The 16,159-nt window shown below is 38.1% G+C and overlaps 1 protein-coding gene across 1 annotated transcript in view; it reads right to left on the bottom strand.

The window, feature by feature from the left end:
* Positions 1 to 15,657, bottom strand: part of LOC101848167 (gephyrin) — a gene marked incomplete in the record, with an annotated part of 115,956 nt that extends 100,299 nt beyond the window's left edge. Inside the window, 7 exon segments of the mRNA XM_005090760.2 lie at positions 3,091 to 3,234; positions 4,662 to 4,728; positions 6,239 to 6,333; positions 9,655 to 9,747; positions 10,794 to 10,851; positions 12,060 to 12,138; positions 15,577 to 15,657. Coding sequence (XP_005090817.2) covers positions 3,091 to 3,234; positions 4,662 to 4,728; positions 6,239 to 6,333; positions 9,655 to 9,747; positions 10,794 to 10,851; positions 12,060 to 12,138; positions 15,577 to 15,625 — 585 coding nt within the window.
* Between the last annotated feature and the right edge of the window lie 502 nt (positions 15,658 to 16,159).

Here is a 16,159-nt window from a genome sequence, read left to right as displayed (position 1 = left end):
GGGGGAGGAGGAAAGAAAGGCGCGAAACGGAAACAAACAGACAGACTGACAGAAGATCGAATGTTGTAAAAACACAATTGACCTGCTTGTTTTCGTACAAATGTGTATTGTTTTGTTTCTTTGCTGAATCTTAAAAGAAGTGTGATCGAAGCAACAGCGATCAATCAATGTATGTATGCTATATAATCCTTTTAGTTCTAGTTAACGTGAGTCTGATTTATTTTTCTTTCTTTACTTTCTCTCTTGTCGGTTCTTCGCTGTTGAGTAGCTATAATTTGTAACTAAGCGCCGTTTATAGCTTTATAATAAACTGCCTGTCTGTTGTTTCAGAATTCGTTTTGGCACGAGGGGGGGAGGGGGGGGGGGGACCAATACCATTACCACAGGGACCAAAGATGAAAATCAATTGTAAAATGTGTTCTTTGGTCAAAGACAATTTAGATCATTTTGGAAGCGGCTGCTTCAACTCTGTCTGACTGGCTCAATTCCAGATGAGTGGGATACAGAGGTGCAACATCATCGCAAACAGACGAAGACACAAGATTTTTTTTGGGAACTGTCATGTCCCACACGGAATTAGTACTCACGTCTTCTACATGCAACGCCGAAGAGCCTAGAACCTAACACACAGCTGCACCACGGGCACCAGAGAGTACTGGTAAGGCGGGATATACCGGCCACTCCCGAAATGTGAGTGTTTGAGTTTGAGTAAAGAGAAGCATGTCGAAAAGATTCTCAAAATAATAATTTCAGGCTTAGATCTTGGTGACAAGCCATTGAAAACTCAGTAAGATAACTCAAAGAATGTTTCCAAGAACATCCACGTGTCCACATGGCCTAAAGTTTGGTTCGAGATTTTACTAACATCTCACCATCTTACAGGACGGTTAGGTTAAATGTGACGCCAGATAGATTGGACCTCCACCTCTGATGGGACCAATACAGGTTGGCAGAGAACCATTCAAGCTTTTACAAACAACCATTGAGAATACGCACCAAGAGTGTCGTATAGTGCAGGGAAGAAGCAAGACAGATAGACTGACACAACAGAGGGACAGTAAAGAAGTAGGACCTACCAATGGCGCCCTCCAAACACCTAACGACGGCCGCCAGTAACAGAGACAATGATGAGAACGAGAAAAAGAGAAAGTAACGATTTGATACTGAGTGTACCACTATGGTTCTACTGCGGGTGGTTGGTGGGTGTTATGGTGTGGTTTACTCCTTCTTTCCTATCAAACATGTATCATCCATATATCTCCTTCTTTTGTGTTTGTTACTTTCTGGTAACACCTCTAACCTTCGACACTTATATCATTATGACCTCAGTGTCTTCCAAGTGCCGTAAAACTCTTACTCAAACTAAAGGTTTCTACAAGCCCCCACCCCCGGCGTATGAATTTTTGGTGAAAGAGTACTTGAGCCCCCGTTCTTTAAACAAGTTAAAAGCATATTTCATCAAAGCAATCCATGCGTGCCCCCACAGAGAGTGGAGACACCAGATGTACATAGTAGGTCAAACAAGTTCCGAAAGGAAAGCTCAGGTAGACTTTTTCCTGATTTCGCAGTTTGAGTGAGGCAATTTTTTTTGTTCCAGTTACAATTTTACGGCACTTGAAACACAATAACATCATGTAAGTGCCGAAAATTAGAGATGTTACTAGAGTAACACAAAAAGATCAGTTGCACATTCAGACAGTCCTTTAATGCACAGTCCAGTAAAAACTCTGTATCAGTACACAGATGCTTTATAAGTTGTGTAAAACAAAATCATTTGCAAAAGTACAACATGCATCATATAATACATAAACAAAGTTACCATCTTTTGTACAAGGGGTTACAAAAGAAACAAAACATTTGGAGACCTTCAGATGAATCAAAACATCCTGCTCAGTTGACAAAATGTTTAATTTTAATAAAACATGGCATTGCTTTACAAAAATTCTCAAGACCATAATTTCGTACTCAGATCTTGGTGAATATGAAAATGATATGGAGGGAAGTCGAAGAATGTTTCCAAGAACATTCATAAGTTCACAGGATCGAAAATTAGGTTTGAGGTTTTACTAACACCCTTCAGGACATGTAGGTTAAATGTGACGCCAGGCAGACTTGACTTCCACCTCTGATGGGACCAAGACAAGTCGGCAGAGAACCTTAAAGCTCTTTCAAACAACTGGTAGAATTTCACACCAAGATTGTCTGCACAGTAATCCAAGTTAATACCAACAGTATATATCTGTGTCTACTGTCTTAAACAACACCTAACCACTGAGTCACTTGGATCTGACCATAATAAATATTTGGTAGAGAATTATAAAAGATTGCAAAACTGACATACCAATCAAACATTATGTGAACTTGAGCAGACATTCTGAATTACAGATAGATCTTTCGGTCACCAATTTTGTTGGTGTTTTTTTGGTAACACACTGTACAATATAGAAAACGCTGTGTTAGAAAGAGGGAAGCACACACTAAATCATTATGGAAACACTAAACACTAGAAGGTCATATAATCATTGCACTCACAGACAAATAGACAAGGCAGACAACTCTGTCATTTCATGTCATAACAGGTCAACCAACATGCGTCAGCCAGTGATGGACAGGTGAACTCAGCTCGCTTTCTTTATAACCAAAGAAAAAAAACTAAATAGATGTTTAAAAGCCCATTGCAACACATGTTACAGGAGCTGTCACACTGTCAAAAAGCTCTAATGGCCTGATGGCTACTTCAAACCTGCTATATGGCCCCAAAAAAAGAGTTTAGAAAACATCTATCTTCCAACTAATTCACTGCAATGTGTCAAAATCCTGAAAATTGCACAGCACACAACTAGGTCTTCCCTAGGAAAAAGATATGGTGTGCTCTTCGAACACAGTATTTCCTCAAAGTCTTCATGCAAGCACACTTTCAACTTTGATCTTTCTGTTCTTTTCATCTTGTCAACAATAAAAAGGATGCAAGCACTGCTGACAGTAAAATAGCGTGTGCAACATAGACTAAAGCATCAAATGCAACAGTAACAGGAACTAAAAAAGACATAGACAACAGGTAAAAGTACCTATGCTCTCCTGACGTCTTACCTGTGAGTGCGAGTGATGACCTCCATGGACACTCCTGATGCCCTCTGCCTGGAGAGTTGCATGTGTTTTCTCCACACCAGGCTTGTGACCCCGCAAAAGGTCTACAGCATGAGGGATACCGGCAGACACTAGCTGAAGGCACTCCTGGACAGGGCAGGAAAAGGATAAATAAGCTAACACTAAAACACATCGTCAAGGAAAGTCTGTTATATTTCCAACAATTTTTTGGCCAATAAAAACTGTTTACACTTTCAGGAACAAATAAAGCATGGCACCTTGGACTCCTCCAGCTAAAAATAATCAAACAGAATAAGAATAATGCCTACTGACACATACAGTGATTGTAATAATTCTTCGTCTTTCCATTTAACCTGCCATATTGATGCTAGGTACTTTTTGCCCCTAAACTTGATGCCAAGTAGTCTCCTTTTTCTGCATACCCCTGCTAGTGCTCAGAGAGTAACTAACTGTAAGATCTTCATCTCACAGTGAGGTTGATTTTATGTGCATGGCGTTTTTATAGATACAAAGACCATACAATCGTCCCTTGCCTGACAGGCAGCCTGGGGTCATTTTCTGAAGTACACTCAATATTCATATTAACTAGAGTAGCTTCAATTTTAGGTAGGAATAAATTCCAAATTTTCTCCAAATGATGTCCCAAGAGGCTTAGATCTACTCTTTTTGATTTTAAAACCCCCAAGGGATATTTAATTTGTAAAACTTCCATAATGGACATCCAACATTTCCCATCCTTATCCAAGAAAACCACGTGCTCGATTCTACCGGCCCTAGGATAAGGGGTTGTAAAAAGCAGGAGATAAATAACCTGACACTAGCAGAGTTTGATTCCTGATCTGTGGGCTTTAAGGGTGAATACCACATCCCTTCCCCCAATCCAAAACAAAAGTCAAGTAGCAAAATGTTCAAGTTTGTGTAGGTGTCTAATTATTTAATTATTGGGGTACAAGGCAAGTGGAAGACCAAAGAAGACCTGGATCGAAGGTGTGAAGGATACCCAGAAGACCCAGAAGACCCACAACTCAGCCAAGCCATCCAGCTTGCCAGAGGCTGAAAGCTCTCACTCCTCTCGACATCCAAGATGGAACAAGAGAAAGGATAAAGCAAAAGCGAAGTCTAATTATTCTCTTTATGGAGTTGGAAGTTCTCTGTGGGAATAGGAGAACAATTGAAGATCTGCAAGTATGTTAGTGTTTGAGCATCTGTACAGAGGTAGCTGGCAGTGAAGCTTCTCAGGCAGCTGAGAATGTCTTGGACCTGGGAGGGTCATCCAGGGTTATAATACATTGGAAACCTGCTTTAACAGCCACCTGTCAAAGACAATCACCTGTTCAAATGACCACTTCCCATTTGCATTTTTTTTTGGTACATTACAATAACACTGTCCAAGACACCCACCTAACTAAGACAAACATTTTTCTCCTTAACAATAGGACCCCTCTTAGACAATTCCAACTGTATATCATTGTAAGACGTATACAGCCTCCTTCAGAGGAAGGATAGTGCAAAATGAGAACAATCTATAGCCTCTTATCATCATCATTACTCACAGAAGATCCTTTTGTGCTGCCAGGGAGGTTGATAATGAGAGTGCATCCTCTGGTACCACAGACAGGCCTGGAACACATGAACAAAAACCAAAATATTAATAGCAATGCATTTATATGGCACATATCCAAGCTTTTTCTTTTTTCTTCCACATTAAAAATTTAATATTAAATTTGAGGTAATCATTTTTTATAAGACAATTTTGTCAAATTTGTTAAAAAATTAAAACAATGAAGATACACTAAACTTCTTTCACCTTTCTTTTTACACATGAAAGGAAGTATTCAATTTTATAGGTGTGACAGCAATACGCCATGAACAGTCACTGTGTACTATAACAAAGATTAAACACATTGATGTTAAACTACTACCAAAAGCCCTTCCATCTCATTAAAAGGTTACATTACAAAAAATAGAACTACCCTGCTATAAAATGTTAACTGCAGGTTCCTTTTAATTGATGAGTAGTTCACTGAAGATCACAGGTGGCTTTTTTAAAAGTGTTTTACGGCGCTCGTACTCATAACTGCATTAGGTCATATGAGCACCCAGGACACATTAAACATTTTCAGATCATTGGAAATTTCTAATTTTGCCTGGGTGGCGGCCGAAGCCTACCCTTATCGATTTTGGACCACCAAGGGATCTTTAACGTGCGCAACTTGCACACGGGACCTCCGAGATTTTTCGCTCTTCTCCGAGAAGGCTACATGTAGATCTTTCCTACCATAAGATTAGGGGTATGGCTGAAAGACAGCAGTAAGAAGGAGTCAAGGAGCAGCAGTAGAAAGGCTGCAGAAAGAACCAGGAGCCCAGAGGAGGGGGGAAAGGAGGAGTGGGGTGAGGGCAGAAAGTGGAGACGAAAGCAGACGACAGAACATTGCTAGAGCAGGAAAGGAGGTGAAAGGAGACAAACAGGTGACTCAACCCAATAAAGACATAAGTAAAATATTAAAAACCTACAATAAATAGTCAATGTTCCTTTACTCTTGAAAAAACGGTATAACATGAAATGGCAAAGGGGAAGCAATTAAGTTTCATGTCAAGAATTTACACAATCACTCCTTGTCTCCCTTGACTAAAGACAAAATAATATGTAATTAAAAAATGTACCTCTACTTTGAAAACCTGGTTTAAATGAAAAAGTACACAGATACAATTCAAATCTTGTGGAGTCGGTGGCCTAGTGGTTAGGCTCTCGGACTCGCAACCGTAAGGTCGTGGGTTCGAATCCCGTCAGGGGCCCGACGTTGTGTCCTTGGGAAAGGCACTTTACACGAATTTTCCTCACTTCACCCAGGTGGAAATGGGTACCCAGCTATAGACAGCGAAAGATCTTGTCAGTTTGTTAGTGTTTGAGCGCTTAATTAGCTGCTTGCACTGTATGCTTCCTGGGAAGCTGAGAATGTTTCGGAGTGTTCTATGGTCTGCTGGGGTAATAATATAGTGTAAAGCGCATAGAGCCTGCTGTTGAGCGGGGATATGCACTATACAAATGCTATTTATTATTATTATTATTATTAGTTTTGGGAGGTGGAAGAGGGAAGGGGGGGGCGGGTCGAAAGCCTTGATTTCATACCGAGACAGCATTGCAAGAGGCGTTATTTCCAGAGATCCTTTCAGCATGGCCACAATCATTCCAGGAGCTTCCTTCTCAATGACAGACTTGGTTGCCTGGACAAAAGTTAAAGAAATGTGCACTGGGTAAGAACAGTAACCTGACAGGTCTTTTTATAAATCCAGACAAATACACTCTCAGTCTAATGGAGATACAGTTTAGACAAAAACCAGCCCCAGTCCACAAGCAGGTAGGGCAGGATCACAGAATTCTACACTTATAGAACGGGAACTGTACCACGTGACCTGTGAGGAATTGAAGACCGAAAACAATGGCGTCGTGAGGGCACTATTTATCGTTTTCGGAAGTAACCCTATAGCTTTTAAAGCAAGAGCGGCTTTTACAAACGAGTGAAAAGTGGAACATTTACTGTCCAGTTTGTAATTTTGAGTTACAGAATTCACTGTGCAACTAGAGATTGGAATTAAGGTTTTAAATTGTTGTGTTTTGGAGTGCAACAACAGAAAAAGCAGACATACAGAGTTTATATAGATATATATAAGATCTACAGAACTAAAAAAAATTCATAGCACTTCTAGCTTCCCACACACATTTTGCATACGCATATGGCCTACGTAGTTTTTTAGTAGTAAAACTTATTACAATAAATTTGTTTTACACTGAACATATTTTTTCACTAGATCTTATTAATGTTCTCAAAACATGCGTTCAATAATTAACTTTATGTCGCCAGCAGAAGTAGAAAAAAGGATGGACTTGCTTTTAAAAGAGATTTAGCTCCAGCTATAAACTTTTTAAAAATCTGTAGAAACCATTGACTGGGATTTTTTTTTTATATATTGGGCTAGTATTTATTTAAGAATTTTCTTTAAAGAAATTTCTAGAATAATATAGAACCTATAGATGTGTACAAATGTTTGAAAAAAATACTCATCGGTTAAGACGAATTGATATAGATCTAAGTCATTGTGTAAAAGTAGGAGAATCTAGATCTAGGTGTTTGATAGTTCAGTAGCCTAGATATTTGATAATAAGTTGCGCATCAAATTTTTGACCGCATGCTACAGTAGTGAAGATAGCGTATTATTTTCATCCGAAACATTAATTTCCGCATCCATACACCTTTTTGAGCCTTTATAAGCACATGTAGTCCTACTTTAATTATGTTTTTGTTTTTGAAAGCATTTTCAATTCCTTTCACTTTCACTTCCCACGCGCGGCACATATAATTATGATTATAATTTAAGATTCCAAATCTGACGAATGTATTATTAAATAGTGTATAATGCTGAGTTAGCCAATGCATTGCAATGCGCACTATTATCAATTGATCGAATTGTAACAAGACTTCAATTTGATCCGTAACAAGAGACCACTTATTTTTTTATACGTGTTCATGAATGTGTGTTTGTTTACTGTGTGCGGGGATTAAAAATTAAAGATTAAAGATTCCAGATCTGACGAATGTATTTATAAAATAGCGTAATAGTGCTGGGTTAGCCGATGCCTTGCGATACTTGCTTTTATCAATTAATTGATTTGTAACAGGACTTCGATTTGATCCGTAACAAGACAACACTTATTTGTTCTTATACGTGTTTAAAAATGTGTGTTTGTTTACTGTGTGCGGGCATTATAGATTCCAGGTCTGACGAATGTATTTATTAAATAGCATATAGGCCTATAGGGCAGGGGTGTCCAACGCATTGCGATACGCACTTTTATCAATTGATCGAATTGTAACAAGACTTCAATTTGATCCGTAACAAGAGGCCACTTATTTTTTATACGTGTTCATGAATGTGTGTTTGTTTACTGTGTGCGGGGATTAAAAATTAAAGATTAAAGATTCCAGATCTGACGAATGTATTTATAAAATAGCGTAATAGTGCTGGGTTAGCCAATGCCTTGCGATACGCGCTTTTATCAATTAATTGAATTGTAACAGGACTTCGATTTGATCCGTAACAAGACAACACTTATTTTTTCTTATACGTGTTCAAAAATGTGTGTTTGTTTACTGTGTGCGGGCATTAAAGATTCCAGGTCTGACGAATGTATTTACTAAATAGCATATAGGCCTATAGGGCAGGGGTGTCCAACGCATTGCGATACGCACTTTTATCAATTAATCGAATTGAAACAGGACTTCAATTTGATCCGTAACAACAGACCACTTATTTTTTCTTGTTCGTGTTCCAAAATATGTGTTTGTTTACTGTGTGCGGGGATTACAGGGGGACAAGCCCATCCCCTCGACATGTGATCCAGAGTATGGGGATACATTTTTCTCAAAATGCACACAGCTCTGAAATCCTTGACCAGTGATCACTCGCCATGGAACTCTTTCTGTTGTGACTGTAGACACAAGTTTCTTCATTATCACATCTGAATGAGCCTCTCATTCATGCATTAGAAATCACACTCCCAACACACAGAAAATGACTTTGAACATATATTCAGGAAACATATGCCAGTTCCACTCTTGTTTACTTTGTTTTGCATTATTGGCTTTTATGTGTAAAACAATATTTAGAGGCCTTTTCTGCATTTTTGTGTTTTTGGCAGCATGTACAATAGGCCTATGTATTTTATGTGCAACCTTCACATTCTCCAATCGTAGATCTAGTACTAATCAAGACTATATCTAGATACTTTTCCAACAGAGTTAATGTTCATAATTAGTGTTATTATCAAGTGTATTGTGATTGTGAAGATCTTTAGTAGATCTAGATCTAGTAGTAGATCTAGAGATCTAGATCTATCTAGATCTAGATCCCATCCCATCCCATCCCATCATTAAAAAAACAACAACAAACCAACAATACAGATACAAACACATTGTAACATTGCCAATTATGACATATTGTTGGCAGTAAAAATGTACTAGACTATTTCACTATATTTCCTCTTCGAAGAAAGTTTTAAAATACTGATGTAACTTAATGTAAGGTGTCTTCCAAGCCCTACCACTAGCATCAGCGTGCATAGCAACGCGAAGCCTCGCTGTGCGGCGCAGCCAAAGGTGCCCTCAACTGGCCGCCATGTTTTAGTTTCAATTCCTCACAGCGAATCGGCGATCGCGAAGAGGGAGTTCCGCTTCTATAAGTGTAGAATTCTGTGGGCAGGATCAAAATCCTCACCACCCTGATGGTAACACTTTAAAAAAAACAATAGGGACACGCCCACAACAACACGTCTAGTTTGTTTGTTTTAGGCTTGTTTTAGTAAGAGTTTTACAGTACTTGCAACATAATTAGATCATATAAGTGCTGAAGATTGAGAGGTGTTACAAGAAAGTTGAGGCAAAATTATTCTTTTTCATGATCAGTTAGATATGTGTAACAATAAGACACATGTTGAAGTGATAAATGGTATTTAAAATAAAGCATTTTTTGGTCAACTATACACGATACCTCTGGGGTAACATCCCGAGGAGCAAAGCCAGTGCCACCAGTCGTCAGAATGAGATCCAACTTCAGGTGGTCACTCCAGTGCAGCAACTTGTTCTACAGGGTAAAGAAACACAGAAATTATCTTTAAAAACTTTCAGTTCTAAGCACTGGAATCCACCAAAAAAATTATTAAAATTGTCAAGGTCAGAAAGAGAGAATGCTTTTAAAAACTTGTAACAAAGACTTATTAATTCATAATTAGATGTCTTGTATTACATATTTAACAAATTATATTCAGGGAAATATCTAGCTACATACAAAAATTCAAGCACAGAATGAACAACTACTTCAAAGTAATTTTGAATCCTTACCTGGCTGTCAGCTCAAAATACACTGGTTTAAAAACATAATAAAAGTTAAGAAAACAGTGGATCACAAAATAAAAATACTAATACAATTCTGAATCTGAAGATCCATACAATAGCTGGTAGTTTGATTTTTATTTTTTTTACGGAGAATTACAAAAGTTAATATAGCAGGAAAAACATTGACAAATTTATTTGCATCTCAAAATCTGATTTCCTCTCCAAGTTAACCCTGCTTACCATAAATAACGTCCGTTGAATTAAAATTACTAAATGTGTCACTAAATGGCCAGGCAATTCTCACTCTTTCCTGTTGTCACAAATCAAAGACAGGGTTCAGGTACAGCCTAAACTTCTCGCCTTCTAAGGCACAGTCTAGGGTATCTTAGAGTCTATCCTTCTAGAATAAAGTTTATCTTTAACTAAATTTGATGAGATGAGAACCTTAAAACCTCTTCCTTCCAATAAGTTGCATATTTAAGAATGTATTGGAACCTGGATTGCCCACACCACAGTCAATAGTTTCCACTTCTATCTACAATCGTGTCCTTTTTGCAGTCACTTGTGTCTAGATACTTGCAGGTATACTGCAGAAAAAACTGTTCCCTGAACCTATGTACCAGAGAGACCAGTAACATTCTGTGCACCTATCACATGCCTCAGTGTACAGTGGTGTAAAATCTTTAGCATTTGATCAAAGAGAGTTCAGGTGCACTGGTTTTGTAGACCCAAAGGACTCGATCTCAAGCTCAAAGGGATAATCAAATCAAGTTAATATCTAATAACAACACATACCTTGATTTGTTCTTGTTCATCAGGGAGGATATCTTTTGTGATAACACGTCCATTGAACCTAAAATTTCAAGAAAGAAACTTGAGCATAAAAATTATATTATAAGCAATTTAGCATCAAGGACGTATATCAATTTGTGCATTACATGCTGTCTATTCATATAAAGAACCGCAATACCAGTAAGATACAAAAGAATATCATGCAACAATCAGATTTCTATAGTAGACTTTTTAAGATCTCTTTGATATCTAAGTTTCAGTTCTAAATGTAAGGATTTGAGCCTAATATATGAGGTTACCAAACAAACAAATTTAATAATAAAAATAATGATAATAATAATGGATAGCATTTGTATGCGCAAATTCCTGCTCAACAGCAAGCTCTATGAGCTTTACAATCTATATTATTATGAGCATTTTCACTATAATGATCTTCTCTGTCAGAGTACAGAAGAAATCTGAAAGTAACACACCCAAACAACCACTTCACGTAAAAAAAATAGGTTTCGACACAAGTTAAGCAAGTTGAAAAAAATCTTGTCTAACCCACAGAACCCAAATTTTTTTTTTTATAGTTTATTATGTGATTTCACTTAGTCACCTGATAAATAAAAACCCATAACAAAAACTCGACTTTACTCTTTAATCTTCCACGATTTTGTTCTCCCAGAAATATCTGATAACATTTTAGAGGGTGAGACTTTCAATATCACACTTTTACTAAGAAACAAAACACGACATTTAATTATATTTATTGTAAAATCTCTGAAGTGCCAGCACATGATCTAGCAATGATGCAGTGAAAATAAGTACAGTTCAAATTGTCCTCAGACAGGTGGACATCTTTGACAGGGTCATTACAATACTTTTAGAAAAAAAAGGGGTGGAGAAGTGGTCATGTGTACAGGTATATTTCCTTAGATAGGTGGCTGTTTGTATTGTTACTGTACTATTTATTGAGGCCCAAACTCTACAAACAGCTCTGAATATTATAACAACCAGTATGGCTTGTACTTTGATTAAACAGAAGCCCATCAGCTCGACAATGGCTATTTAGCGTACAGAAAATGTAAGACAGCCAGATTGAAATGAGAGAGAGAAAAAAAAATGGCTGAAAAGGACAAATATTTCCTGGTCCAAATAGTACCACATGTACCAAATCAAGATTCGATTATGAACAGACAAGAAAATTTAAACTGCACTCAACCATAATGGCTCAATGTGAATTCATAATAAAGCTGTATATATATCTTTTCATAAAAAGCTTACAATTTTCGTGACTCCACAACTTGCTTGAGATTTTCTCCACTTCGGTCTGTAGCAGTTCCATTAAAGCATGAGTCGCTTACTGAAAGGAAAAAGTTTTGAATTAAATAGGGAAAAAGTGGTTGAAGATGAGAGCACAAAATCAATAAACAATTATAATTATAACACTGAATAGCATTTGTATAATGAAAATTCAAGCTCAATGGCAAGCTCTTTTCATTTTAAAATGTTTTCTATGACCCCAGTAGACTCGATAGCATTACAAAACAATCTTAACTTCCTGAGAAGTATACAATGCAAGCTGCCATTTTACAGACCCTAAAACCTATGACAATAACAAGATTTTTTTCTGTCTAAGGCCATATACCCATTGTTCACATCTGCATGAAGTGCTAAACCGTAAACTAACCCCCGAACTCGCAATCTTGTGATTATGAGTAGGGTAGCTTATACATTCATTGTATCTTGTCAGACTTACTGGATTTCGCTCCATTCTACTTGTTCTTTTGAATTACTTTTTAAAGGCAAGACATACAAATTAATAACACAAGCAAATGGATTTTGTTTGCTATGATACCCAACTACCATTCTGCTCATAAATCAAGTTTCAAGAAAAAAGAAAAATCACAGAGATGACAACCTAAATCAAGACTTGTACCCAGTGCACAGTGCCAATCGAATTCAGTCAAACCGCAGCGCAAGCCACTAGAATTCCCTTCAACATGAAGGGGCAAAAGCTACCATCATTGTACACTTCAACCCAATTCGATGGTGAACTTCAAAAACAATGCTTTTGTTTTTCAAGGCCGCGAGTTGAAGGATCAAATGTGTGCAGTGTGTGAGCAGAATGCAGTAACGGACAAGGTATTATAGATCTGGAAAAGATGATACTGACAGATCTAGACGGCTATCGATATTTCCTCTGTTGGCTTCAAGATCCTCTCAACACAGCAACTATGATCATGTGACAGTCTGCACTTGAAGCCATTACGGACAAAAATGGCTGTATTGTGAACAGTAAGTCTTGGGTTCAATAACACTGGGCACAGGTCAGTTTTCTATTGCTTGTCAAATTGGACACAACAAGAGAAGTGTCTATCCATAGCGTGCACTGAGGCCACCATTAATCGATCCGACCAGTCCCAATCTACAATGGGCACCCAATAAGTATTGATACACTGCAGACTAGACGTTTTGAAACTGAAATAGCATACACTTTCTCCAGACCCATGATAAGTTTTATTTTGCCGAACCCCACATGCCCCTCCTGATCTCAAAACAGCCTTCCTTCGTGCTCTTGTCTCTATTAAAAAAAGTCTAGGCCTGCAGTTTTTAAGTTTAAAAAAGTTCTGCAATATCTGGTGTTGTCCATAAGAGTCTGTAATATCGATACAGACTTTTTAATATTTGATATTGATGTTTTATCTGAAAGAAGGCGAGAGATGTGCTTTCTGCTACTTTTCAGTACAAAATTAATTTCACTTGTTTTTAATAAGGGGGGATTTCAGGGGCATGCCCTGACCAAATAAAAATATATGCTGGGTTCAAAATTTTGTAATGAGAATGAAAACAAGCCAATATATCATTTTCTTTCGATTTCTATACTAGATCTAGATCTATATGTTTGCCATTCAGAGAAAATTCTCAAATGAGCTAGCACAATTTTGAACACTACTACTCTCTATAGACTTCTTTAATTATATAGGCTAGATCTAACATCTAGATCTAATCCGCAAAAAAACAAATATTAAAGCCTGTGGCTATGCGTTTACAAGGCCCTTCATGGCTATATGCGTACAGCCCTCCCTCCCATAAACATTATAGCGTCGTGGCTATGCGTACGGCCCTCCTAACGTACGGCCCTTGGATTTAGATAGAACTATGCTCACGGCCTTGATAATCGTTCAGCTGGACAGCGTCACTTTATCGGTTGATATCCTGGCCTGGCCGAGACAAAGATCGTGCATAACAAGATAGTTCACTCCTCTACAATTGAGCCAATTAAAAAAGGGTCCTCAATATTCGGTGGCGCCCTCTTCGAAAAAGTGCGTACTTTGCGATCAGAGTTACCCTAGTTGAGTGAAAATTTATAATAAAAGTGAAACTAACAAACTGTGCTATTCCTATTCTTCTTCTGAGATGGTGAAACAAAAGAGAGCTTCAAAACAAAGACTTCAGCGTCATCTCAACCAATGGGCGGATTTCCACGGACACCTTTTTGGCAGAGTGAACTATTTTGTTATGTACGATCTTTGGCCAAGAGACGCTCTACGAGGTCAAGATAACTTGCAAAGTCATTGGTCACTATTTATAACTTTGACCTGTAATCTACTACGTCATTTTAAGGAAAGCTGAAATTTTCCATTGAAAAAAGGTCAGCGTCTATGCCCTTTCTAGCTGCGCGTTTCCCAATCGAAGTAGGTCATCCCTATATATAGTGCTTGCGCGCTTCCCGGGTAGTCCTTTATAAAGGGCCTGCAAGTTTCCAGGGTTTACTTTTTAAAAGTTTGTCCACTTGTAGAGTCCGGTTTTATAGTTTACTAGCTACGACCCCTTTCGATGAAAGGAATGATTGGTGCTTTAGTATCAACAAAAAAAAGTCATTGGCCTACTATATTTACACTCTACTGGAATGGGGCAATAAATCTTGAGAGATGCAAAAAATTATAAGGTCTAGATCTAGATCTATACTCTCAAAACAAAATGCACCTTGCGAAATATCGCTTCCGGATTTTCTAAAATTACAGAGAAAGAAGCGTCGGCCTACAAAAGCGGTTGGCGAAATAAAGAAATTTAGCTTTTTGGAGCAAAACTGTCTCAAAACTGAAAAAACCAAGGGCGTCATGCACTGGAGAATATTTTTAAGAATTTTTTGGCGAAAACCGCATGTCGATCGATGCAGCCGTTAAAAAGCATTTTGAATAGCAAAATTCGGCCACCACAAATAGATAATAGATAATAGATAAATGTGCCGCCTACAAAGCCAAGCTTATTATGTGAAGTGGAGGGCTGCACACATAGCCTCGATGCTATGCGTACAGGAGGGCCGTACGAAAATCCACGAGGCTATGCCGGCGTACGCATAGCCACTTCGAAAATTAAATTATTAAATGCAATGATTGTCATTGCATTGAATGGGGCTATTGTCTAAGACTTTTAAAAAGAGGTTAATTAGGTGGCCAACTAGGCATTGCTCTAAAGACTAAAATCTTATGCCATGCAACATCAAAAACACCTAGAATCTAGATCTAGATTAGATCTAGGAGGCTTTCCGCATAACAAGTTTGTGATCATGCACAATGACATTGGCATTTCTGCGAAATCATGAAGGCTGACTGCTAGGCTAGAGATGTTTTGTTTGTTTAGTGGTGGACTGCCAAAAGGCATGAACACGATTGTTTAAAAAACTCTTACGAAATGAAAAAAGAAACGTGAAACATAACAAAAGTCATCTGATTATAAACTGTCCTGAAAATTGAGTTGCACTATCTAATCTTTGGAGCACACATAGAAAACTCACCTGTGAGAATCCCAACTTTTAGGTCGTGCTCAGAATCATGTTCAGCCATGTTGATGTTTTGTCGAAATTCTCACTCACTCCACCACAGCAGTTGAGCAGTCTAAAATTATAGCTGTGGAATCGCCAGCTGAATTGCGTCGTGCCTGGAGAAAGGTAGGCTAGGGTACTATGATGAAGTCTCACCAGGCCGTTTCGAGCAAGATAAACAGATTGATAATGACAAAAAATCACTTCTTTTGATCAAACTGTGTTACCATTTTTTTTTAAAGATATTCCACCATTTAATTTTAACAATTTAAAAAAGTTTTCACAGATTTGACTTCTAAATATTTTATGGCTGGTGTTCGCTGGACTGTTGACTGTTCGGGAAGCGTACGCGCTTCAATACGCTTCCACAGCACTATTTTTTTAAAAATATATATAGATCTAGTAGAGGGTTTTACGGCGCTCGCAACAGCGTGTTCCACAGCACTACGAAATTATTGACCCGTGTTTTTGTGACTTCGACACTCGTCGACAGTAGTGCGAAAGATGTTTCTATTGTCCCTTGGAGAGAGAGAGAGAGAGAGAGAGAGAGAGAGAG

This window comes from Aplysia californica, unplaced genomic scaffold, assembly GCF_000002075.1.
Source record: "Aplysia californica isolate F4 #8 unplaced genomic scaffold, AplCal3.0 scaffold00021, whole genome shotgun sequence".
Lineage (NCBI taxonomy): Eukaryota > Metazoa > Mollusca > Gastropoda > Aplysiida > Aplysiidae > Aplysia > Aplysia californica.
The sequence above is the reverse complement of the archived record's forward strand: the minus strand, read 5'-3'. Positions and strand labels throughout refer to the sequence as shown.